The sequence below is a fragment of the Taudactylus pleione genome, unplaced genomic scaffold (assembly GCF_031769625.1).
Source record: "Taudactylus pleione unplaced genomic scaffold, aTauple2 ptg000214l, whole genome shotgun sequence".
Lineage (NCBI taxonomy): Eukaryota > Metazoa > Chordata > Amphibia > Anura > Myobatrachidae > Taudactylus > Taudactylus pleione.
In genome coordinates, this window is record NW_028284616.1 from 15,696,893 (window position 1) to 15,724,382 (window position 27,490).

At 47.0% G+C, this 27,490-nt stretch overlaps 1 protein-coding gene across 2 annotated transcripts in view; it reads right to left on the reverse strand.

Moving 5' to 3' along the window:
* Positions 1–2,092: 2,092 nt before the first annotated feature.
* The window catches only part of NWD1 (NACHT and WD repeat domain containing 1), an 88,828-nt gene continuing 63,430 nt past the window's right edge, over positions 2,093–27,490 (reverse strand). Inside the window, exons 16-22 of one of the 2 annotated variants that reach the window (XR_015879279.1) lie at positions 26,594–26,684; positions 24,236–24,390; positions 23,084–23,360; positions 21,001–21,551; positions 19,072–19,177; positions 9,971–10,482; positions 2,093–2,160 (exon numbers count right to left, since the gene is read on the reverse strand). Coding sequence is in view for 1 of the 2 variants with exons in the window: in XM_088478566.1 (XP_088334692.1) it covers positions 10,184–10,482; positions 19,072–19,177; positions 21,001–21,551; positions 23,084–23,360; positions 24,236–24,390; positions 26,594–26,684 (1,479 nt within the window). In the remaining variant the exon portion in view is untranslated. Of the gene's footprint in view, positions 2,161–9,539; positions 10,483–19,071; positions 19,178–21,000; positions 21,552–23,083; positions 23,361–24,235; positions 24,391–26,593; positions 26,685–27,490 lie in introns of those variants that run through there. The other variant, XM_088478566.1, reaches the window with a different exon arrangement.

A 27,490-nucleotide genomic window follows, 5' to 3' on the forward strand; every position in this document is an offset into this window, starting at 1 on the left:
CTGGGGGTTTAATCTGCTGCTGCTACGTATGGTATCAACAACTTCCTCAATGGGTGCAGAGTGTATTAACACTTCCCTTGCTGTTACCGATGGAGATGGCGGCACCACCCGTGATTGTGGTGATGCAGCATCTATCATTTGCACAGCATGGGAAATGGCAGACATTACAATAGGCTCATTATCTACGTCATAAACATTTTCTTTATGGTTACTTAAGAGGGGGTACAAATTACTTGTTACATTTTTGTTGGTATTTTTGTTAACTGTACTTGCACCTCCGTCCACATAAGGTGGGGGAGGTGAGCGTGAACTGCTGGCAATACTCTCCACGACGCTACCTTGCCGCAAGTGCGTGCCAATTTGCGGCTCGCCCGTATTGCAATTCAGCGTCATGGATGTATTTTCTGGCAATGCGTTCACAACGCTAGTTTGCTTCGTTTGCACATTTTTAAGCCAAGCATCCCCTTCATGCTGCCATAGTTTTAAACATTCAAAATACTTAATCTTTTTCTCTCGGGATCGCACCATACTGATGTGATCCTGGACATTATCTAACACATTTTTGTCAAAACTACCAATTCTGGGAAACGGTCTAACACTCTTCCTCGTCATATTAAACCATATATCACAATACCTTATTGCATAAGTACCGTACTTGGTATGCATGATACGACGGGCCGTAACATGTCTACTGTTTGCGTGGCTCCCATTCTGAGACAACTCCTACGCTTTTCAATAAAAATTTAAGCTGGTGAAAGACAATCAAGACACTTTCACTTACCTGTGGACGATTTAAGTCGGCGGCGCCCACACACCTGGATAAGATTTAGTAAGGCAACTTCCACACCTGGATAAGATTTGAAGCAGGCCACTTCCACACCCGGATAAGCTTTAGTAAGGTAACTTCCAGACCTATGAGAGTTTATATGTCGGCCACTCTCACGCACCTCTATACAACAAAGACAACATGTACACCTGCTACTGTGTTTAGAACGGTAAGCTGCTTACCGAGCGACTAGGCTAACCCTTGCACCTAGCCCTTAAGGATCATACGATACCCTTAACTTTAGGGAATAAATTACCCCTACCAACAATACACTCACTGTTACACACTTTTTCCTGCGCAGAAAAATACACGTTTAACCCAGATATTGGTAATAGAAAAAAAAATGTAAACCTCAGTGGCTTTGTTCAAACACGTGGCAGCAGAACCGGAAGTGCGTATACGCTATTGTGCAAACGGCCGCATACACAATTATGCGACTACCACATAACCGTATAATTACTTTTTTAACTGCGTACGCAAAAATGCGTTTTAGCCGCATACGCAATACTGCGGCACCCCTGTAAACACAAGGTTCTATCAACAGAGGAAAACAAACTTTTTCCTCTCTTGTCCCTGGATTCTAGTCAGCTTCCTTAGTTCACACGGAGATGGATAGCGATCTTTCAGCACAAAGCGGTTGCAGGCAAACCCTGCATGTGGCCACTCCACCCTTTGCTGAAATATCGATGACCGTATGTACCGTGTGAGCAGGTAAGTGACTTCTTCACGAGCCCCCAACTAACAATATTAGAAATGAACCTCTATATACCCCTGCCTATACCTTCTGAAAACCTTCCTATAAACCTCTAAACACAACGCTAATTGCATACGCAGTATGACTGCAAATAAAGACAGGAGTGGAATCTGTGGTTCCAACGCACAAGTATTATTCAGGTAAAAGTACAGTCAGTTACACGCAATCTATACATACATAATTTAGGCGTAAAAAGGAAATAATACAGACCCAAGTACAGTATACATACGCTTGCGCCTCCGGACCCAGAGATAGACCTCAGACTAGAGACCCCTAGTACATACAACCTTCAGCATGGACTCCTAAACCAGTATATGGGCACATGTATTTATTCCCCCCAGACTAAAACAGGACAAAGGGGAAATTTCCTGCTGATATCATTGGAAGCATAGTAGAAGCATATGTTACGGCACATTTAACAGGTTGTTTCAAATAGACTTTCCCTGCCTCTAACAGCCGGAGTCTTTCTGGTAACGCCTCCTGTAACATTTCATCAGCTAAACATTTTGTTTCTTGTAAGTTCTGCGATCCATAACTTGAGTTTGCATGATGCGATCTCTCCACCGATAACACCGGGATGCTGTAAAAAGCGTATGCATCAGAACGAGACCAAACACACCTTGCTTATCATGTATAATACCTTAGTTATCAAAAACCTTTATTTCTTAGCATTTAAACTAACTTAACCAACTTGAATCATACATTTTGATGCTTATGGAACCTTATGTGTGAATATGAAATGTGTGAGTATTTGGGGTTTGATATAAAGACATATTTAATGTGTGTGTGAGGATAAGTGCCTTGTCTCTAACATTTTAGCATGCTGGGCCAGATAGTTCTACATCTCCTGTCAGCAGGCCCTCCCACCTTTCCTGTGTCACTGCAGGAAGCTTGCTTATTTATTCTAGCCAGACCACCCGTAGTGAACAAACACTATGCAGGAAACTTATCTACCCAAGCCAGTTGTCACCTGGCCACTTGCTTCATATGATAATGGTCACAGATGCCTTGGCATGATGCTAATGGTATTATCGCCACATGTACTAAAATGTGAGTTTATCTAAAATGGCGCTTAGGCGGCCATTCGCAAAATGGCGTCTTGCGATCGCATTTCTAAAATGGAGTCTTGCGGCCAGTCGCAAGATGGCGTCGCTGTGATTGAATTTTAAACTGAACTTGTCTTACTCAATTATTCAGCTTCGACAGTCCTGAGACAAATCCGCCCCGTCAACCCCTGCCGAACAGCATAGGCAGGAAAACAACACAGGAGCCACGGAGCGCTCATTCTCCTCATCCGACATGACACAAAACTTTTGCAATAAAAAATGTATCACCGAAAAGAGGTAAGGCGTATATAACACCTACGCACTCCCAAGTATGCAACACAAACAGCCCACAATCTGGTACTGAGTAGCCCACCGCAGTATGTGACGGACCTCACAAATACATAGATCTATATAAGTGAGGTACACAGAAAGAACGCCCCTCCCCCACGCACCTGCGGGCCGTAGGAGAAGGAAAGGGATAGGTATAAGCTAACAGCAAGAAGAAATAAGCACAGACAGGAAGTACTAGCAAAAGTCACATACCATGCAGGAGGTTATACTCACTGCACCTTCAGCTACAATCAACCTCCCAGATTCAGTGTCTGGGAGGGCTATAGCGCTGCGAACACTGTCCTTTGCAGGGGGAGAGGTACGCAGGGGGACTGGTCCACTGTATCCGCCTGGGAGCTCTGCGATGCTGCCTGGAAGATGGCCGCCGGAGAGCACTGAGGAGTGGCCAGGAGATAACAGCCCAGTGACGCCAGCACACATGAGAGAAGGCGCGCTGGGCTGAGGGGAGGAGCACTAAAGCAGGGAAGGCTGCCTCCCCTGCTAGTATTAAACCCCCAGGGAAGCCGGTTCCCCACCGGTACTTACACCCTGGAGGCCAGCAGACACGCGGGGTATACCAGAGTGGGGGAGCCCGCCGCCGCTACTAGCGCCGCCGGTCTGTCCCCTGAGACTGGCAGCTAAAAGACTGCATTTGTTCCACGGGGCCAGGTAAGCCGCTGCGCGCGGCTTACCTGGCCCCGTGGAATCCGGCAGCAGTCCTTGGGAGGTCCCGGAGCCACGCTAGTACTGACTCCGGGGTCCCGCTGCGATCCCCAGATCAGTACTGGCGTCGCGCCAGCGGGGCTGTTGGATTGGCAGCGTGGAAATCCAGATGGACAGTCCATTGCTGCCGCTCTGAAGATAGTAAAAATAAGAATAAAATCTTCTTTTAAAAATAAAGCTTAGGGGCTGCTTATGCAGCCCCACCGCGCAGGGTGACCCGACTCCGGCCGGGCACCAACTAAAACTGAGGTGCCTGTGGCTCGAGGGCGGGGTATAGAGGAGGACGGACCCAAGTGCATCCTGGGAGCAGCAAAGCTTTAACTGCGTGGTGCCCGTGGATCCAGATCCAGCTATACCCCAAGGTCAACCCTGTGGACCCCCTGTGGACCCTGAAGTAGAAATTCTGTTTTTCATCAGCTTTAAAGGTATGTGTCATTGCCGCCGCAAGCGTTCTAATTTTGAGGACAGAATGTCGCCCTTTTATGAATCCAGTTGTGTCGAGTGAATTCATTTGGCCAGAATTGGTTCTAAGCATTGAGCTATGAGTTTAGAAAAAATATTTAAGTCTTGAAGGAGTGAGATGGGGCGAAAGGATGATACTGAAGTGGGATCTCTGCCCGGTTTTGGGAGGATAAGAATACGTGCCATCTTAAAGTCAGGGGGTGCTTCCCCTCCCAAAATTATGAAATTGTAAAGAGCGGTTAAGTGAGGGGATACTGGGATGTTAGTATTTTGTAATAGTCCGCTCCTAGACCATCCTGTCCAGTAGGCAAAGTGCGGCTAATCCCCTGTACTTCTTCCAGGCATTTTTACAGTGATGACACTGGTGCTGACGTGGGACTCCGGAGAGGTAAGTATAATATGGGTGCAAGGTGTGTATTGCAGGCCCCACCGCACAACCTGCACTCATTATAAGTACACCCCTTGTTTTGTGCCATTGATGGTAATCACTGATGGAACCATCAATGGACAGCCCACCAATGGCCATCCCTAGCCATGCCCCCAGGATTTGGCCATCTCTCCCCCATTGCTCTCTACTGCCCTGTTTCAAAGAATAGGAAATCATGCAAGGATCCATGGCATTGTGCACTAACATTTTTGCACTAACATAGTATTATTATATTGGAGGCAGCAAAAGCTTCATATGTATTAAAATAGAAAATTGGCTATAATATGTTCCTTGTCTTTCAGATTGTCAGAGCTCGTTTCATGGATGACATCAAACTAACACACAATTTGTGACTACATTTTCCAAGCTCTGCTTTGTTATGTATTTTTACTTGTGATTGCCAAACTTTACTAATTAACTGTTCTGCATTTCTATATGTACTGAAGTGCCAAAAGTTGTGGGATAGCAGTATGTAAAGATAATAGCATGTGGCATCACAATACTGTGACACCTTGGCAATGCCGAGACCTGCATCAGTTCAGGGTTGCCGACATTCTGGTTGCCCCTTCTGGGAGGGGGAAGCCAAATCGGCAAAGCAAGGGAGCGTGTCCAGCATTGGGGAGGAGCGGGTCGTGGCCACGCGATCGCGTCATTTTGGCCTCACCCCGCTACACAATGCCAAGATTACCGTCATTGTGAAGCAGGGGACGGGGCCAAAATGACGTGAGTCAGCGTGAATTGCATCATGGGCCACCCCCACTGCAGGGGATTCTCTCATAAAATCAAATCACATTCACATTCAATAAAAGCAAAAGTAGCCAGTATTAACCATGCATGCAAAAAAAGTTAATGTATTTGCACCCCTTGCATTGCAACATGGTTTATCCAGGTGCAAAGTTACTGGTATTTTTTCTATTGCTTCCAACTCAGAAACAGCTCCTAAGTTGCATTTACTATGTAAGATACATTTGAATAAGGATGCAAGTATAGTATGTTCAATAAAATCATATTTGCTGTCTCTCCTGGATGTGGCAGGAGGCACCCCATTTTTTGGGTAGTCCCTGGGACCCCCAGAAGAGTAGACAGATCTCCCGCATCCCGCCCACTTCCTAGTGAAATTGGGCAGGGTGGGGAGATAATACGTGGGATCTCGGTCCGTATGGAGGGGTCCCGCGGGCTAAAATTATGCAGATTGTTTTATTTCAGCTCCTCCCCCACCCGTGGACCTGAGAAAAACAGTATTTTGCCATGACAAGAGAGGGGTCTGACCCCCGAAACTGTCATCTTCCTCTCCTCTCTGGTTTCTAGGGCGAATCGTAGAACGGTTAAGGGAATTCTCATATTAAAGGGGATGGTGTATGTAGGAGATACGACATAAAAACTATTTTGAGACATGTACCTTCATTATTACTATGTATACATTTAAAATAAATTTTTGGTTTAAAGATTGAAGGAAGTTAGAATTTTACAACCAAAAACAGGAGAGGTGTAGAAATTACCAGTGAATGAATGCACAATGCTAGCAAATAAATAGACTAGTCCAGTAAATGAATAATATGACTTTCATCGATAAAACATAGGGGATGATTCAGAGACGGGACGCAATGGCAATTTTTACACAGATCGAGCGATTATTTGCTAATGTGCGAATGCCGTACTGGTGTACTGCACATGCACTGTGATTGCAATGCAATTATGCACGCACAGAGTACCCAATCGCAAAGTGAGTGATAGGTAGTCAGCGTTTGGGAGTGGTAGCGGGGGGTGGCTAGAAAAACGCAGGTGTGCCTGCCCGTTTAATCGCTGTTTCATGGGCGTGCATAAATTAGGCACTGCGATCTCTTTAGCAGGAACAGAGCTCTCTGCGTGTCAGGAGAGCTGCCGAGTCTGCGGCTGGTCAGTCCTGCCGCAGATGTTTATGCTGATGAACGCCGGCGTACGGATATGAGAAGGCAGCAGTGGGCGTCCCTATGCTCGGATGTGTTTTGGGAGGCAATAGCATATTTTAGCAACTGCGGTCCTTGAGAGAATGCAGTTACGCATGCATTACTGTCCGTCTCTGAATCAGGCCCATAGTCAATACATCCAATCTAAGAGTCTAAGGGCCTGATTCAGAGCCGCTCGCTATTTGCGGTCGTTCGTTCTAAAACAAGGGGTGGCTATTCAAATGAACCGTTTGCTAATTGCGGTCTGTTAACGCCTCTAAGTCTGAACGAGCGAGCAAAACTTGCGGTTGTAATTTTGAAAAATACGCCCCCTGGCCGCTCGCATCCTACGTCATGTCCGCTATTTATTAGATTAATCGAGCACATCGAACAGCGTATGAACTGCTCGCTATTCTTGTGGCTGGTTTTTTCAACCGCTATTTTGCGATCAGTTCGGGGTAAAAAAAAAACCAAGTGACTTGGTCAATGACGCTGCTATATTAATTATGCACTCCCTTAAAACACTCGTTTTGACCTTTAAGCACGCCTGCGATCTAATTCCACACCCCCGTTTTCAAGCACCTTCCCCTGCTACCACCCACATACGCCTCCTTCTGTCACTCAAAATAGCAGGCATTCGCTATATAGCGAACAAACGATTTTCGGCCGCACTGATTCGCGCATGTGTATTACAATCCGTACGCATGCGCAGATGTGCGAACATCGGTCAGAACAAATGAGCGGCCGCTTACGAGCGGCTCTGAATCAGGCCCTAGGGCCTGATTCAGAGCGGCTCGCTATTTGCGGTCGTTCGTTCTAAAACAAGGGGTGGCTATTCAAATGAACCGTTCGCTAATTGCGGTCTGTTCACGCCTCTAAGTCTGAACTAGCGAGCAAAACTTGCGGTTGTAATTTTGAAAAATACGCCCCCTGGCCGCTCGCATCCTACGTCATGTCCGCTATTTATTAGATTAATCGAGCACATCGAACAGCGTATGAACTGCTCGCTATTCTTGTGGCTGGTTTTTTCAACCGCTATTTTGCAATCAGTTCGGGGTAAAAAAAAAACAAGTGACGTGGTCAATGACGCTGCTGTATTAATTATGCACTCCCTTAAAACGCCCGTTTTGACCTTTAAGCACGCCTGCGATCTAATTCCACACCCCCGTTTTCAAGCACCTTCCCCTGTTACCACCCACATACGCCTCCTTCTGTCACTCAAAATAGCAGGCATTCGCTATATAGCGAACAAACGATTTTCGGTCGCACTGACTGGTTCGTGCATGCGTTTTACAATCCGTACGCATGCGCAGATGTGCGAACATCGGTCAGAACGAACGAGCAGCCGCTTACGAGCGGCTCTGAATCAGGCCCTTAATTCAGCAGAGGACGGAATTGTAAATCTGCACTCCAGCAAATATGACACCCCCTGCTGCATTTGAGATCTCAGCACTGGGACAAACATTGCATCGGTTGCGATGGTGGACGGCGTCGGCCAGCTGAGTAAGCCTCAGTTTATGCAGGCTGTCCGGCTTTCCTGGTGTAGATCTGTGTATGAATGTGCAAGGACTGAGATGCCCACATTGTGCATCTGTAGATGCTGTTGTACAGCCTTGTGCACAGAGCCGGCCCTAGGCATAGACAAACTAGGCAAATGCCTAGGGCATTTGGAATGTCCAGGTGTATGCATTCCAAGCCTAGGTCCAGCTCAGCTTGACAGCCGGCAATGGTGGGACCGGGACAGGCAGACGGCACCTCTGCTCTTGCTGTCTTACAGTGATCGAAGCTCTCAGCTCAGCTCTGATCGGGCGGTAGCGCATACAGCCGGCAGCAGCGGAAGCAGGGCGCAGGGACAATGGGTGCAGCGGGCAGCAACAAAAATTGCAGCTGGAGGAGGGCTGCTAGGCATGCCCACTTGCAGTAGCTCCACCTCCCAGGGACCTTTGTGGAGTTCAGTAGCCTAGGCCTGTCTGCAGGGAGACAAACAGGGGGCTGGGGTCGCCAATGCTCTTGCTGGCACAGGGCACCAAAATGTCTAGTTCCAGCTCTGTGGATGAGGATTGCAATGGGTGAGCTGGCTGCTGCTGTGATCTGTGCTGCTGGATAATTGGTGCTGTGCTGGGAGAGGGGTGCTGGGTCAGAGGCGGAACTAGAGATGGTGCTAGGGGGCACCACCTAATATCTTGCCTAGGGCATCAAACTGGTTAGGGCTGGCTCTGCTTGTGCATCTTTAGACACCACCATCGGTCTTGCACCAGCCCTATGGTAAGTGCAGATTTACCATCTGAGTATGACCACCAATGTGAGCGGTTGAGTAGCTGTGTAAGCAAACACTTTAGCGACACTCCCATAACACGCCCATATGAGGGACCATCTCTGTGCGTGTGTTTAGCCACCTCCCTGTCACCGCCCAGCACATTTCCAAGACATCTCTGATAGCATGCATCGCAATCACAACAGCACCTTTGTGCGTACACTCTATGTAACACATGTGCAGTAGGAGTTTCTAGGGATTTTCACACATGCGCAGGAGTAAATAAAGGGATGCGGTCAAAATACCGACAGTCGGGATGCCAGCGTTTAGAATTCCGACACCTATTAGAATCCCGGAGCCAGCATCCTAGCCACCGGGACCCCGACAGTAAATGTACTGCGCTTAGGGGGAGGGTTGGGGTTAGGCACTAAGAGGGAAGCATTAGATTTAGGGTGCTGTGAGGGGGAGGTTAGGTTTAGGCACTAGGGGGGGAGGGTTAGGTGTAGGGAGAGAGAGAGGGTTATGATACTGACCGACAAGTGTCGGTATTCTAGCCCTGTAGGGATGTCGGCCTTGGGATTCTAACCACCGGGATCCCGAGTACTGGCATCTCGTACCCAACCCTAAATAAATCACTCACCTCTGTCAACATTGGCAAACTACTTCTCATATAAAGTACCGCACTGCCTCTGTGGGATAATCTGCTGTACCCAGATTGCTGAGTAACCTTTGTGCTGCCCCTTCCCTCTTCTAATTATTTTCAAAAGTTTTTATTTCATTTGTTTGTTTTATTATAAGCAATATTTTAGGGATTTACAGTTTTCTTTCCTTAAATTATACATTTCATTAATTAAAAAAACTATTGCAGATATGTTGAATGACGTGGTGGCTCAGTGGTTAGCATTGCTGACTCACAGCATTGGTCAGTGGGTCCCATTCTGTTCAGGGCCCTATATGAATGGAGTTAGTATGTTCTCTCTGTGTTCAAGTGCATTTTCTACGGGTACTCCAATTTCCTGTCACAGTCCAAAAACACATACTGGTAGGTTTATTGGCTTTGGATGAAATTGACCCTAATGTCTGTGTGGTAGATAATTTAGACTGTAAGATAGACTCCATGGAATGATTTGAATGACTAAAAATTCTTCTGAAAAGTGCAATATGTTGGTATTGTAAAAAATAAAAGTTATCAATAAAAAAAGGCATATTACTATGATACGTACTCTATACTTTTGAGCCTCTGTCATTGTTTGGCTTGTAACATTTTCTTGCCATCATTATTAAAGGACATATCTCTCCCCAGGTAAAAAATTTACTCGATTCGTTGTTCTAAGATAAGTGCTTCAAACTGCCGTCAGGGTGGTTCCAGTAGAGGGCAAAGTTGTATTCTAGTCCATCTCTTGCACCTCTATGAAAGAGGTATAGGTCCTTGTCAATCACACAATGTGACATACTTGTGAGGTTTTGGATGTTTGCTCCTTGCATTTCCACCATTTTTTTCCTGCTTTCGTCTCAGATCGGAGAGTTTTTGTGATGGTGTCTTTTGCTTTCTTAGACTTGACAGTGCACTTGGCTTTGATGTTCTGTAGAGGGTTATACTGAGGGCGTATGACTTGCGGACACTGAAACTTCTCCCTGATCACATATCCCAGTCTTGTGGTGCCCATAAATCCATCAGGAGTGGAGACAATACGAGTGACGGTTGCATATACATATTGTACGGCAAGCAGTGAACCTACATAACCACAGATTAAATAGTTAGACAGATCTAGCCAAATTTATGCAAGGGACTTTATTCATGCAACAACCACCAAATATACCTAGGGGATACATTTACTACATACTGTATATGAACTGAAAAATCATTCATATGCCCAATTAAATTTTTTTTTTATATTGCAGTATTTAAAATAGCTTCTAGTAAACAGAAAAAAGTAAAAAAAATCTGAAGAAGAAAGAGAAATTTCTATGTAACTAATGGGGTGACATTCTTTTATCGGTGAGTTTGCAAGGGAACCTCCCGCACTATGTAATGCTGGTTGTCCAGTAAGAAAACCTTGCTCGCTTTTGTTTGTGCAAAAATGTGCAAGTTTTTCCTACCTTAATAACCTCCTAACTTGGTAGTTCATTTAGTACGAATGTGTTATACCAGGGCTCTACAAATTTTTCTAAAATCGCCCCAACCCAAAACCTTGCAACACTACCCCATCTGCCTAACGCCCAGGTCACTCACACCTATTTTGGGGGGCAGATACCTTATATTGGGCCTAATGCACCCTATGTAGCCCGGGCCTTGTGCCCGCCAAGATGCACACAGGCCTATTGCCTGATTTACCCAACGGACCTAGTGCCTGACAACCCTGGTGATCTAGGGAGGGGTTAATAGTAGGCCTCACAGAGAGCCTACCTGCTATGGTGGAAGAGGCTGTGGGGGGGTAGCTTCGTTAGCTCTTTCACTTTCCACTCCCGCAGTCCTCTCCGGTCCTCAGCTGCCTCTTCTTTCAGCCGGCGTCTCCTGTTTTCTTTCTTGCTCACGGCGTGTTCTGTCCTCTTCCGCGGCCACCGGAAAACTTCTGTCTTCTTCGGGATTTCTTGTATCCTCCCCCTCCGCACTGCTTTTTCCCGCTCAGCGGCGTTTAATACAAGGGGGCAGGGCTGTGATTGGCTCATCGCGTCTGCCTCCTATTGGCTGCTGGTCCGCGAACCAGAGCCAAACACCCGCCGTAGTATCAAGGCAACCGGGTAGCGGGCTAACAGTATGCCTGCACCCAGAGCCAAGTCCTGATCGCCGCCACTTTACCGCTGGCGCTGGTGAAAGGGACAAGGCGGTCCCTTCACCAGATACCAGCAGCTTCTGCTTACCTGGCACTGGGAGCAGAAACAGCATCCCAGTGCAGGCCAGGGATGTGTCCGGCTGGGGACACATGTCCTTTGCCTGCCCCTGCAGCTGTGCTGATGCTGGGATCAGCCACTTGATCCCAGCACGGCTTTGCAAAATCCAGGTGGGTGTGGGGCTGCCAGGTCTAGAGTCCTGGGCCTGGACAGAGAGAGGGGACCACCCAGGGACGGACTTACTGGTGATGCAACAGGGGCCCCAGTGCATACCGGATCATGACTGTAGATCCGCAGCGCTGGGCAGCTGATAGCTGTCAGGGTTGCAGATAGTTCCCCTTCTGTAGATCTACCCTGAGAGCAGAGAGCTATACTTCCTGGTGGCTGGCCCCTTCCCCGGACCAGCCATCTTACCATGAGCTCAGAGCAGCCAGAATGGCATATGCCTGAGACGTGATCAGCACACTCTTTCCTCCCCTGCACACTCTGCTACTTGGACTCCTCCTGGGACTTCCCCCTTGCAACAGGCAGCAGTGAGTACTCCAAAGCCACTGAGACAGAGGTAAATGGGGGATGGGAGCACAGAACAACAGAAGGGAATAAGTGTGTGTGTGTGTGTGTGGGGGGGGGGGCGCACTGGCAGGCAGAGGGGAGCGTGTGCTGGAGGGCACACTGAGACAGACAGAAGGGAGTGTGTGTGTATGGGGGGTCACTGATAGGCAGAGGGGTGTGTGTGGGGGAGGTGACTGACAGGCAGAGGGGAGTGTGTGTGTGTGGGGGGTCACTGGCAGGCAGAGGGGAGTGTGTATGGGGGTCACTGACAGGCAGAGGGGAGTGTGTGGGGGTCACTGACAGGCAGAGGGGAGTGTGTGTGGGGGTCACTGGCAGACAGAAGGGAATGTATGTGGGGATCACAGAAAGACAGAGAGGAATGTGTGTGTGGGGGGGGTCCACTGACATATAGAGGGGGGATCACACACAGAGTGGAATGTGGAGGGATCTCAGAGAGAGAGAAAATTGTAGGGGGAATCGCTGAGAAAGGGGTATTGCTGAGAGAGAGGGGCATGTGGAGGGGATTGCTGAGAGAGAGGGGCATGTGAAAAGGATTGCGGAGAGGGGGCATGTGGAAGGGATCATTTGCTAGAGAGGGGAATGTGGAGGGGATCGCTGAGAGAGGGGAAGGTGGAGGGGATCATTGAGGTAGAGGGGAATGTGGAGGGGATCACTGAGAGAGAGAGGAGTGTGTGTGTGAGAGGAGTCACTGGCAGGTAGAGGGGAGTGTGTGTGTGAGGGTCACTGGCAGGCAGAGGGGAATGTGTGTGAGGATCACAGAGAGACAGGGGAATGTGTGTGCGCGGGGGGTACACTGAAATACAGAGGGCAAATCACACACAGGGCCTGATTCAGAGATGGACGCTCTGAAAGAGCGCTCGCTCTGAGTCAGGGCGTTTTTTTGGGTTTTTTTGGAGCGGCCTCCTGGCCGCTCGCATAGCTGTGGGTGACCAGGTTGATGGTCGCGATGGTCAAGATCATTGCGAGAAAGAGAGAGGGGAATGTAGATAAGATAATTGAGAGAGAGGGGAATGTGGAGGGGATCGCTGAGAGAAAGGGGAATGTGGAGGAGATCGCTAAGAGAGAGAGAGAGAGAGGGGGCGGAATGTGGATGGGATCGCTGAGAGAGAGGAATGTGGAGGAGATCATTGATAGAGAGGGGAATGTGGAGGTGATCGGTGAGAGAGAGAGAGAGAGAGAGAGAGAGAGGGGGGGGAGTGTGTGTGTGTGTGGAGGTCACTGGCAGGCAGAGGGGACTGTGTGTGAGGATCACAGAGAGACAGGAATGTGTGTGGGGGGGGTACACTGACATACTGAGGGGGGATCACACACAGAGTGGAATGTGGAGGGATTTCTGAGAGAGGAAAATGTGGGGGGGATCGCTGAGAGACAGGGGAATGTGGAGAGGATCGCTGAGAGAGAGGGGAATGTGGAGAGGATCGCTGAGAGAGAGGGGAATGTAGAGAGGATCGCTGAGAGAGTAGGGAATGTGGAGGGGATCACAGAGAGAGAGAGAGGAATGTGGAGGGAATCATTTATAAAGAGAGGGGAATGTAGAGGGGATCACAGAGAGAGAGAGAGAGAGAGAGAGGGGAATGTAGAGAGGATCGCTGAGAGAGTAGGGAATGTGGAGGGGATCACAGAGAGAGAGAGAGGAATGTGGAGGGAATCATTTATAAAGAGAGGGGAATGTAGAGGGGATCACAGAGAGAGAGAGAGAGAGAGAGAGAGAGGGGAATGTGGAGGGGATCGCTGAGAGAGAGGGGAATGTGGAGAGGATCACTGAGAGAGTGGGGAATGTGGAGGGGATCACAGAGAGAGAGGAATGTGGAGGGGATCATTTAGAAAGAGAGGGGAATGTGGAGGGGATCACAGAGAGAGAGAGAGAGAGAGAGAGAGAGAGAGAGAAGGGAATGGGGGGATTGCTGAGAGAGAGGGGAATGTGGAGGGGATAGCTGAGAGAGAGAGGGGAATGTGGAGAGGATCACTGAGAGGGAAAGGGGAATGTGGAAGGGATCGCTGAGGGAAAGAGAGGGGGAATGTGGAGGGGATCGCTGAGAGAGAGAGGGGAATATGGAGGGGATCACTGAGAGAGAAAGAGAGGGGAATGTGGAGGGGATCGCTGAGAGGCAAAGGGGAATGTGGAGGGGATTACTGAGAGAGAGTATATGGAGGGGATCGCTGAGAGGGAAAAGGGAATGTGTGGAGGGGATCGCTGAGAGAGAGAGAGGAATATGGAGGGGATCACAGAGAGAGAGGGGAACGTGGAGGAGATCGCTGAGAGGGAAAGGGGAATGTGGATGGGATTGCTGAGAGAGAGAGAGAGAGAGAGAGAGGGGGTATATGGAGAGGATCGCTAAGAGAGAGAGAGGGGGAATGTGGAGGGGATCACTGAGAGAGAGAGAGAGAGAGAGAGAGAGAGAGGGAGGAATGTGGAGGGGATCATTGAGAGAGAGGGGAATGTCGAGGGGATCGCTGAGACAGAGGACCTCATTCAGAGTTGGTCGTAAGCGGCCGCTCGGTTGTACACATCCGATGTTTCCAAACCACGCATGCGTACGGTTAGTTGGGCGCATGTGTGTACGAGACCTTGCGATCCAAAATGCTGTCGATCGTACAGCTTACGAGCAGGAAGTGGCTTCCGAGAGTTGATTGACATGAAAGGCTGTTTGTGGGTGTTGACGGGGGTGGTGGACTGAAAACGCAGATGTTCCTCACCATTTTCAGGGCGTTTTTGGGGGCGTACATAAATTTCCTGCTACGACCGACATAGAAGGCCGGAAGTAGTAAAACGTCACTCTGCGAGCAGGTTAGAGGAGAAGAAAATTAACATACAGCGACTGACAACGATTGACTCGATCGCTAGCTGCTATCACTCTCTAGCTAGAGGAGGTGCATTGTTCACGTATGGGCGTCACCTTGGTTGCGACCAGCAGTGCGATTGCTTCCTATTTCAGTTTTGCGGTCGTTAGGCGTACGACCGAGCGGCCACTTACGACCGACTCTGAATGAGGGCCAGAGTGAGAGGATTGTGGAGGGGATCGAAGAGAGAGGGGAATGTGGGGGGATCACTGAGACAAGAGGAAATACTGGAGGGGATTGTTGAAACAGAGAGGGGAATGTATGGGGGAGTCACTGAGACGGGAGAATGTGGGTGGATTGCTGAGAGAGAGGGGAATGTAGGGGGGATCACTGAGAGAGAAATGTGGTGGAGGATTGTGGCTGCCTGGTACAATGAAGTTTTTTTTCCTATTGAGACAAGGCCCACGTGATGACATGACATGACGCGCGCTGAACCACCAACAAAGGAACCAGCCGCAGCATGGAGAGGAGCAGTCGGAAGACACAGTAGAAGGTAAGTGTTTCTGGGCTATATGGGGCTGGATGCAGGGGCTGGCTGGATAGACTGAAGGGGTGCTCTCTGGAGAGACAGAAAGGGTGCTGTCTAGAGAGACAGAAGGGGTGCTGTTTAGAGAGATAGAAGTGGCACCCATTCTGTCTAGAGAGACAGAATGGGTGCTGTCTAGAGAGACAGAATGGGTGGAGAGACAGAAGAGGTGATGGCTGGGGAGACACAGTGGGGTTGGAGTTGCAGAAACATGGGGAGAGGGGGCTGCATATTTTGACAGTCCCGGGCCCCACAATTTCTGATGGCAGCCCTGTACAGTGCTATAAAACAGTATTTGCCCTTTGAGATTTTCTTAATTATCTTATATATAAAATTCATTGGTCTGTTTGTTTGTCTCTCCGGTTATGCATTCGGACACCCCTGCACCGATTGGGATCAAACCAACGCGAGGTGATCCAGTTGGATCCTGGCCAGGTTTTAGGGGGTGTTAGGGTCCCGGTTGGACTTCCTGATGGTGTACGCTGGGAAGAACTTTGACCCGGGGACCTGTTCTGAGCCTTCCAGGATGGATTTGGACGAAAACATCACAGAGGGGTGGCAATTGGTCTAGGATGCTTAACTTAATAACTTGAAGATTTAGACCCGGGCACTTCAGCTAGTTTCTGATATATTTATGTTCAAGTGAATGTTATCAGATATTTAAACAAAACTAATATTAGATAAATATTAACTAAAATGAACAAATTAATGTGTACAAATAACACAAAATGATGTACTTATTTAAGTAGTTGCCCTCATGCTCTTAATAACTACTTTTTTTGCAGCAATTAATGTACCTAGACACTTTGGGCCTGATTCAGTAAGGGACGGAATTAAAACAGTGGATACAAGTTGCTTATGTTTTGATTCTCCACTTGTGTTCCCAATGGTTATCACCGGGGGACGCAGTTTGGAATTGCATATAGATTCATGCAAATCAGATGGGCATTCCTGAGTGGTGACTAGCGGGAGTGGCTATAGGCAAAGGCCATGTCGATGTCAGGGAAAGTACACCAATGTCGCTGTACCATGCAACATTCTAAACATCCACAGGGTTACTTTAATGTCTGATGGTGCAGCCGATGTCTGAAAAATGGTGTGATTATTTGCACACATCGTCGGATTAGAGCCTCAGCCAGAGGAAATTTCAGTAGGAAGCCCATCGGCTGCATCATTAGCATAAATTTGCTACTGTTACTTCGTCCACCTCTCAGGCCATTCCTATTGTTATTGTTCAGTCTCCCACAATAGTATGGAGTATTTTTACCTGTCTCTCTGCAGGCCTGCTTTACATCCAGAAAATGTGTGGGTTTTCAAGCATAAACTTCTGGTTTAAGAACTTTCCAAGGTATTTCTGCGTGGCTCATGAGCTAATTCTGTGGGTCAGGATTATTTTTCTTTTTTTATTATTATATTTTCCTTAAGGCGCCAGACCAACTAGTGCAGATAATGATGCTGCATCACTGGTGAACGTTGAAGAAGCCAGCACGACCACACCCATTCCTTCACACAGGGGAGGTAGCTTCTTCCAGTGCACATGCCTGCCCCCTGACCCCAACTCTGCTCCTCTCATTTCTGCTTATCCTGTATGCATGGTACTTGGGCAGATTTCCTCCTCCTTATACACATGCGCATGAGGAACTGTCTGCAGCAACACAAAGCCCACACAGCAGTTGGGAGCAAAGCAAGAAATGATCCAGTTTGCAGTTTGATGAAACCATGTTGCACTGAAGGGGGGTAAAATGTAAAAGTTTTGGACAGATTAAGATCTGGGAGGAGGTGTCCTTGCACTATTTCCAGTGTGACAAAAAGTAAATGCTTTGCAACATGATTTGTCCATGAGCAAAGTTGCTCCTATTTTTTGCTTTGCTTCCTTCATTAGTGAAGTGATTGTATTCACTTCTAACACATTTCATGGACCTGCTCCTATCGGATCCCCTGTCCCTGCATGTGTTTGTTAATAAATGTGTTCGCTACTTAATATCTTATTGCCGCAATAAGCTATAAGGCCTAAAACAAAATAATGTATACATTTGCCCCATGGTATCATAGACTTATGTTTCTCTAATACCACTTTTATACCAAAGTTCCGGGTCTGACCTGGGGTGTTGGAACAGGGTTCCAAACCTGGATCAGACCCGGAACTTGCCCATTTCATAGTGCGGCGCCGACCTAGGATATTCTTTAGTCGGCGCTGTTCACACCGAAGCTGAGTCTGCAGTGACCCGGCTCTTCTGACGTAGCAGAGGACGCTTGGAGATTACATCATCTCCCAGCCCCAATGAAGCCGGCCAACCGGGTGGCATGCAGCACGATTTGGATCATCGTGACCCAGATTGCGCCGTTTACAGTGCAGGGTGGCACGGGAATGACCCGTGGCCAACCCTGCAAAATACCTGAGTTGGATCACCAGGTTCCTGGACCCGGATGGATCCATTTACACCAACAAAAATCCCGGGTGATGAGCATCAACCCGGGATTTTTAGGTCGGTGTAAATGGGGTAATAGTGGTTCACCGTATCTCCAGAGTATCTGACTAACATTAGCAACTTATTTCAGAATTTTTTTGCACTGATTACGAGGTTTAAAGGTGGTCAGATTTATTTTGGATCTATATTGTGTAGGGCTTCCCTATATCAAGTCTATTTGTTGGCCGTCCTTGGCACAGAGCTATTACTCTAATTGGGTGCAATCCTGGAGCAATAACCTTTTGATTCCTAATAATGAATACATGATTAATTACCTTTTGCACTAAACGTTTGTACAATTTTCTCTCAGAAACTCCGCTATGTACAACCCAGTGGACCACACTTACTTGGATATATATGGAATAATACAGAAAATCACGCAGAAAGCAGTTATTTTCTCACAGCACTGTATTAGGGCTAAGTTCAGTAGTAGCATAGTAACAAATAGAAGGCCTGATACAGAGATATATGCAATGCCGATATTTATGGCAATTGTTTGCAATTGCGCATATGTGTAAGCAACAACTGTTTTGTGACTACACTCACACAGAGGAGTCAATGGCAAAGTGAGTGACAGGTAGTCAGCGTTTGGGGGAGGTAACGGGAGTAGCTGCAAAAACACACACGTCTGACCGTTTTCTGAGAGTGCCCTAGTGATCCTCTGTAAAGTTGTAAGGAGCTGCAGAGGCTCCAAACGCCTAGCCACGCCTGACCGTTTAAGCGCTGTTTCATGAGCGTTCATAAATTAGCCACTGCAGGAGAGCTCTCTGCGTGTCAGGAGAGACGCTGTGTTTCAGATAGTTCAGACTTGCTGCATATGCTGCATGGCTGTCCGATCTACATCGATGTTACTGATGTTTACGCTGGTACGCCACGTCGGACAAATCTGAGAAGGCAGCAGTGGGCATCCCTATGCTCAGACAAGCTGTAGAAACATCAGCATGTTTTCTCAATTGCGTTTTTCGCAGAATTGCAGCTGTGATTGCGATAGCATCTCTAAATCAGGCCCCTAGTCTCTATACACATTTACATTATTTATAAGGAGAGCAAAAGTGTACAGAAGTCACACAGAATGGCAGCTCACCATTAGCTACATCCCACACTTTAATGGCTCTGTCCCGAGATCCGGTATAAACGTAGCAGTCATCTGGTGAGAAGCAGGCACAGTCCACACCTTTAAAGAAGAAGCCCTATTTGGAAAATAAGAATACAAATGTATTTACCATTAGACTATGATAGTTCAAGCACAAATATATTATTTTTCATTTAATAAAGTGGGAAATAAAACCTTGGGGGTGTTTTATGAAATTAAACTTAGGGTCATTCCACACCAAATCAACACAGGGTTTCATCCTGACCATTTCAGATTGTAATGAAATTTGGTATATTAATTAATGCCTTGGGTGTGAATATAAATTCAAAATCTTAGGCTGACAAGTACACTGGTTTTGAAGTTATATGCCTTTGAAGGTGCCATTTATTAATGAAAAAATTGCTATTAACAGTTTTTTAAATTGCTTTTGCAGCTCACCTAATTGAGCTAGAGAGTTGGGTAAGAACTAATTGTAAACTTCTTTTTATGGGCTTTCATATGATATATAACACAGCAGTATGTTTCAATAATAAATGGTCGCTTAATCAGAGTGCAGGGTGCAGTGCAGTTGTTTAGTCATCATGGCTGTTTTGACTGTTCCGGTAGTGGCTGCAGGTGGCTGGAGGGTTATTGGGGTCCAGCAGTTACTGGGGCAATGCACTAATGGGAAATAATTCCCATGAGACTCTGATTGCAGGAGCCCATTACATGCTCCTCTGACCAGCAGATCAGCAGAGCCCCATGGGCTGTGCCTTCTCTTCTATGTCTGGCCAGGTGAAAGAGGCTTCTTTTTTTTCACTAATTAAAGCCCACCCAAACCTCACTTGTCCCTGGACCACTTGTAGTCCTCCATGGAAATGTAAGAGGAAGGCCTATTCAACATAACTGAGTGTCTTTCCACATGAAGTATCATTACACTTAATTTTGTGCGTATGCGCAAAAGTGGGAGCAGGTGCTGTCTGTAGAATCTCATCCCCAAACACACCTGAAGAGGAACGTGCATTCTTCTAATGAAGTGACCTGGAAAAATATTATTTTGTTGATTTTCTCAGATGTGTAGTTCCTCAATAAATACAATTTTCATGAATCACTAAAAAATTAAAGCTCTTATAACATGTGATCACATCATGATCCCAAAATAAAACTTTGAGAATTTATTAACAACAGTATGAAGAATTTTTGAAAGTTTTTTCAAACATTTAAAAATGTGGCTTTTTGATAAAATTTAAATTTGGATTTTAAAAATGTTACATTTTTTATTTTTTATTGAAACATACCACTGTATTATATATAATAAGAAAGACCATAAAAGGAGGTTTAAAATGAGACCTTGCCCATCTCTCTAGCTCAATTAGGTGAGCTGCAAGTGCAATTTAAACACAATTTTTCATTTAAAAAATTACCGTTTTAAAGGCATATAACTTCAAAACCAATGTACTTATCAGCCTAAGATTGGGGGTTTTCTTTACACCCAATGCAGGATTTATTATACCAAATTTCATTGAAATTAGAGAATGTAAGGTAGAATTTTTTCGGAAATTGTGTTGATTTCATGCACAACAATCCCTTACTTTGTTTTTAGTATTATGGTATAATGAACCAGGCTCTTAGATAGTTCATTGTCACTGCTGAGGTCCCATCCTGTTCATGCTTTTAGCTGCCAAGCTCCTTTTTTTAATGTTAGATAATGTTGTCTTACACAACAATAAGAACAATGGATGCGTTTCATATGACTATATGACTGTAAAAATATGGGTGAGTTATGCAAATATATTGTGGATTCTGAACACATTGTTCTGCAGAAACAAGATTCATTATTTCAATATTGAAAAACTACCCGTAAACTAACTAAACTGCTTGGATATGTTTCCACATGTAGAAGTAAAATTACTTTTTTGCCTGCTAAATTATATTGTTTACCTCGTAACACATCTCATATTCCCAGTGACCTGTCTCCATGTTCCACAGACGCTGGACCGAGTCCTCACTGCCACTAAGTGCGTAGGTTTCCTTTGTACTTATTTCCAAGCAAGTTACTTTACTTCCATGAGAATCCAATTGGTGGTTCTCATTTTTTTCAGGGGAAAAGAGACAGAGCTCTCCTCCCACCATCCCATAAATTACCCTTTGGTCTTCAAATATGGCTACTCTACTCACATGACTGGGGACTTCTGGACTTATTGAGAACATGGGGCCATCAAGCATCGGGAGTGGATCTCCCTTTGTAATTTCATACACTAGAATAATGTCACAGTAAGCCACAGCCATGTAGCCTTCCTGTTTGCTCAGTGACAGGCAAATCACAGCCGAACTATGATCAGGAGGAGGAATACAAGCAACATCCTGTCTCTGGTCTAATGGAAATGCTAGTATAGTGCCAGAAGTCAGCCCACAGAACAAAATTCTCTTGCAATTTGCAACTTCAAGACAAGTTACTTCAGAAGAAGCCTCCAAGATATCTGCCATGCGACCTGTAAAAACACGTAAAGAAGATTCAGACCCTCCAAATAGTCCTTTATTCTATACAGACAATGGCATAATGGCCAAAAGGGAAAAAGATTGACCTATATATAGTGTAATAATGCAACCTGTATGTTCATATAATATAGTCTTGTTCTCGGTGGAACGAGAAAAGATTTTTGGATACAAAGACGTTAATCAAACCACACAAACAAATATCAGTTAAAAAGACATTTCTTACAAAGTAAAGGAAAAAGTAAATTATTAACACGTAACTTGCTTGTCAGATCATCTACTCAGGACATAAATGGTTTCATTCCCAGGAGCCCCTCCAACACCTTGGAGATGGAATCTCGTACATCGAGAGAATGGCATAGGCTGATTCTAAACTGACAAATTACAGCTTATATAGGCTGCTCTCTAAGAGAAAAACCCCTATATAAGCATTTTAACAGGTATACAGGTCATGTTTGGAATATACATAAATATTAATAGAAAGTAGGGGGCATTGTGGCCTCAATTATGAATGTTGGAAATCTCAACAACTATTTATGGTGTGTATCTTAGTAAACTGAAGGTAAGACAATAATGACTCAGGATTAAATATGTCTGGTAACAGTGATCTGTGGGCCTGATTCAGAGGCGCTCGCTGTTTGGGAGCGCTCGCTCTGAATCAGGGCGTTTTTTGTTTTGTTTTTTCGGTCTCCAGGCCACACGCAAAGCTGTGGGTGACCACCCACAGCTAGTGCGAATGGACTGGTGATGGTTGCGATTATCGCGACCTATGGGCTTGCGTCGAGACCCTGCAGGAGGGTCTCGGCTTCCGCAAGCCCGAGTGGACTTACTGCTCTAATAGAGCAGGAAGTCCACTACTAACATCACGAGTGATGTCAGTAGGGCCGTCCTCAAACGGCAGGCATTCCCAAGGGAACGCCTGCGTTTGTGCAGCCACCCCCCCTACCCGCCTGCAAAACGGGGTGAGCTGTCAATCAACATCGACAGCCACCCCGTCTTGTAGTGAGCCCCGGAGCGACGGAGCTGCCATCGCTCGCTCGGTGGCGGCGCATTGGGGGAACATCGACCCACTTGCGAGTGCTGTGCGCTCGCGAGCGGGTCTGAATCATGCCCTTTGTCCTTTCTTAGCTTATCTCTGTCAAAAACACCTAATGCAATGTTTGACCACCTCCTAATGTCTGACCATTATCCAATGCCTAATACATTGATAAAATCACTGCACACAGCATGGCTATCAGCAGCCATGTTCTTCACTCCCATTACAACTATATAGCAGTATACAATGTGAAAGGATACCATATGCTACACTGATGCAAAGTAACTCTGTATATCTAGAAATTAAATTATACAAGGTTATTTAGATCTGATTTTAAATTATGCATTGGAACCAGAAAATCTGCATATATGCCTTTGTTTAAATTTAAAATGAATTTTGGAGATTAAACATAATTATAAATATACACATAAAAGAGAGAAAAAAAATCATGAACCTATTATTTCTTCAGGAAAGCAATACTATATAATTTACCATGCACGGTGTCCCAGACCACAATCTTGTGTATGTTACCAATCTTAGGGAAATAAACCCGATCTCCTGCTTTTGATAATGCAACACACCCGCTACAGTCCTGGAAAGGAGGTAGTGTCTTGTGCTTTTCATCATAATCCAGATTCCATAACTTGAGGTAATAGGCTATACTGGAAGACGAGACCAATGTCCTTCCCATCAGGGCCAAGCCAGTGACTGGCACTCCCATCCCATAAAAGGAATGTAGTAGAGTACCCCTCTTAGACAAATTCCAGACCTGCAAATTATAAATAATAATCTACTTTCCTAATGGTCACTTTAAATTTTAGAAAACGGCACAACGTGTGCTATACAGATGATATATTTCATAATATGGGGTATGAGCTCTGTTGTACAATGTAAAGTCTAAGGGGTATATTTACTAAAGTTAGAGTTTTTAGAAGTGGAGATGTTGCCCATAGCAACCAATCAGATTCTAGCTAGTATCTTCTAGAAGGTGAAAGTTAAATGTTAAGTAGAATCTTGCCGATTGCTATGGGCAACATCTCCATTTCTAAAAACTCTCACATTAGTAAATATACCCCTGAGTGTATTCTCTATAATTCCTTGCTAAGAGGATAAAGGGCCTGATTCAGCACAGATTGCAATGCTGCGTTCGCACGCCCACCGGCCGATGCTTGCAATCTGCGCATGCGTATGCATCTCATTGCGCAAACCAGCCACTGCGATCAGATGCGATTGCAGTGAGCACGCACAGGAATGGCAGAGTGTTTGACAGGAAGTGACCATTTGGGGGTGGTGACTGTGAGTTTGAACGCCATTATAGGGGCGCGCATAATTAAGCCCCATACGATTGCATACGCAGCCTGAGTACTCATTGCGTGCAGGAAATTTAGCAGTTGGTGCGTAAATGGGCAGGTCAACCACAGCTGTGCGTATGGGTTCGATGATTGTCGGTGTTACCGATGTTTTCGCTGTCTTGCTAACTAATGCAGATGTAAATAAAGTGTAGAGGGCGGCTTTATGTAGTGCTGGGCGTGTGTATCTCATGCTGCGGCGGCAGTGTGATTGCATTCATTTGCATAATTTCACAACGGGCGGGTGCTGAATCAGGCCCAAAGATAGTAACATTGCACAGTACGTCTCACTAACCCGGATAGTTTCATCTTGTGATCCAGTTATTATAATATTCTTCTCACTGTTAATCACAGCAGCATTTACAAGATCTTCATGTTCTAGACACGAGCCTAAGAATGTCCTTAAAGTGTTAGAATCAGCCCGAAACACCTGGACTTGTTTCCCAAATCCTGAATGAAAAAATTAGATATGGATGGTGAAAAAGGTCATCCTAAACAAGAATGTTTTCCCTGTCATCAAAGAACACAAAGGGCGGAATTCAATTCTTTTCATCCCCTATCGCGCCCGACGGAGCTATTCTATTCTTGCTCCTGTCGGGCGCGATCAGCTGCCAAGCGCTACATTTCAGCTCGCAGCCCCTGGGGGATGAGAGCTGAAATGTGCGAAAAGTGACATGTTTGGGTGCCCAAACATCACTTTTCGCGATCGCGCCAACAGCACTTTGGTCGGGGTTAGCCGTTTTACGCGGCTAAACCCGACCACTTTGGGAGCGATCAGCGTGAAACGCTGGCACATTTGAATAGCGGCCCACGATCTCCTGTCGCTTTAGATGGGAGATGCGGGCCGCGAAATCAATTGAATTCCGCCCAAAGATGTATAGCCTGTAGCTACTGAATGATATGAACATCTGGCATAACAAAGAACAGCATACATCAGTACGGTAACTAATATCACTTTTACACCAAAGTCCCGAGTCTGACCTGGGATTTGGAACACATCAGAGCTGGGCAGACCCCTTTTACACTGTGGCACTTGGTAGCTTCTTATTGGCTGGTGCTCTGTGAGCCGCGATTGGCTGGCTGTCAGCGCTTCTGCTTACTACTGCAGTGCAGCCGGGACCCACTTCAAAGAGCCAGGCTCCGCACACTGCACCATTACTAATATATATATAGTAGCGCAGGGCCGGATTTATCCTGAAGAGAACCTGCATTTTCAGCTGGCACTGGCCGGCGAGAGGATACGCAGCAGCAGCACATCGAGAGCCTGCCCCTACCAGGTGGGGGGAGGAGGAAGCAGAGTTTCAGGACAGGGCCAGCCCACAGGGTATGTGGCCGGCTGAGAACATCCCCATCCCTATTCAGGAGCACTGCTCCGTGAGGGCGACGAAACATCATCAAGTTACGTCGCAGTAAATACTTACTGGGAGCCGGAGCGCGACGACCCATTCAGGACAGGTCCGCGGTGCAAATAATGTTCCTGGACCCCGGCCAGCAGGTACGTTTGATGGAGCTAGCGTGGAAGGGAGAAATGTGCTGTGCTGTGAGAGGTGAGAGAAGGGGAGGGAAGAGTGGTCTGGGCTGTGAGGGGGGGGTCAGTGATGTGAGGAAACAGGAATCAGTGAGGGGAAGGTGGTCAGTAATGTGAGGGGAGGGGGGGGTCTGTGATTAGAGGGGTCAGTGATGTAGGGAAAGAGGGGGTTTGTGCTGTGAGGGGAGGGGGGTTGCACTGAGGGGGGGTCTGTGCTGAGAGGTGTCAGTGCTGTGAGGAAAGAGGGGGTCTGTGTTGTGAGGGGAGGGGGTACTGTGCTGTGGGGTCAATGATGCGAGGAAATAGGGGGTCTGTGCTGAGAGGGGTCAGTGATGTGGGGAAAGAGAGGTTTTGTATTATGAGGTGGGGTCCGTGCTGAGAGGGGTCAATGATATGAGGAAAGAGGGGCCTGTGAGGGAAGGGGGATTGTGTGCTGAGAGGGGTTAGGGTTAGGCTGCTGGGGGTGATAGGTTAGAGTAAGGCTGTGAGGGGGAGGGTTAGGTGTAGGCTGCGGGGAGAGAGGGTTAGGATACTTACCAGCAGGTATTGGTATCCTAACCTTGTCGGGATGCCGGCATCGGGATTCTGAGCACAAGCATCCCGTACCCAACCCATACATACATAGCCGACATTTCAAGGCCGCAGCTGACCTTTTCTTCAGGGTGTTGTACAGGGGCATGAATCTTGTATGAGCCGTGCAACCATCTAAACAAAATGTGTATAATAATAATGTGTATATCTTGAGAAAGGTAGGTGCGCCCAGGCAGCACTGTAATGGCTTTCGGCACCCTGCCATGGCCACGTCCCCCGATTACATGCTGTCATGACGAGGGAACGAGGCCGCATCGATGGAAAGAACAGCAACAATGGGGAAGCATCCTTAGGGTGCTCCGAGGTGCTGTAAAGGCTGCAGGGTGCATGTCTGAAGTGTCCAAAGGACGCTCCGGCGGCGATACAGCAGTGACACTGTTTGCAGGCTGCAATTCCAGGTACCCTGTTAGCCAGCTTCAGGGACTGTGGGGCATGGACAGTGCCGCCCGCAGAGCCCTGATTACAGCCCTGTGCCCAGGTACTAATTTATGGCACCTCCATACAAAGAGCATGAACAGATGACCTTCTGCTTACCTGCAGCAAACAAGGACTCATCATCAGCCGCTATTACAAAGATCAGGGCACAGCACATCTTTTCTGTTGAAACTCCTCCTCCTGAGGATATCTAGAACAAAGGAATATGTTTGTTTACTTTCAGGATATATCGCTATCTCCAATTTTACTAAAGTTTATGCAAATCGTCTGAAAAATGGTAGGCGTTTGATTTAAACAGCAGTCTATAAGGTTTCATATCTCCTACATTATTTGGGATATGAGTACAGGATGCCGGCACTCGGGACCCCGGTGGTCAGAATCCCAACACCGGCATCCCCACGGGGTTAGAATACCGACACTTGTCGGTCAGTATTCTAACCTTCCCGTCTTCCCTATCCATACTTGCCTTCTCTACTGGTACAGCCGTGCGGCTCCTTAAAATTGGGTGGTGCTACCGGCCGCCCGGAAAAGCACACAATTCTTCCAGCCGGCCATGACACGATTCACTCTGCATCACAATGCCAGTAATATTGGCATTATGTAGTGGGGGCAGGGCAACGATGGCGCAATCACGCGGTCTTGCTCCACCGCTCCATCCCTAATACAGAGTAATGTCCCCAGCCACACTTCCCATGCCGCACCACGCCCCCGCTGGGCCTGGCATTTCCCTCCAGGAGCAGCCTCCATCTGTGTGTGTCTCACTTTGGAACATTAAAGACTGAGGACCTCATTCAGAGTCGGTCGTAAGCGGCCGCTCGGTCGTACCCAGCGATGTTCGCAAAACTGCGCATGCGTAAGTTTCACAATGCGCGTGCGCAAACTAGCTGTTGCGATCGGAAATTTTTCTCTTCTTCAACTTGGCCAGGTCGTTAGTTGAGTGACAGGTTGAGGCATTTGTGGGTGGTAACAGGGGAAGGTGCTTGTGAACGGGGGAGT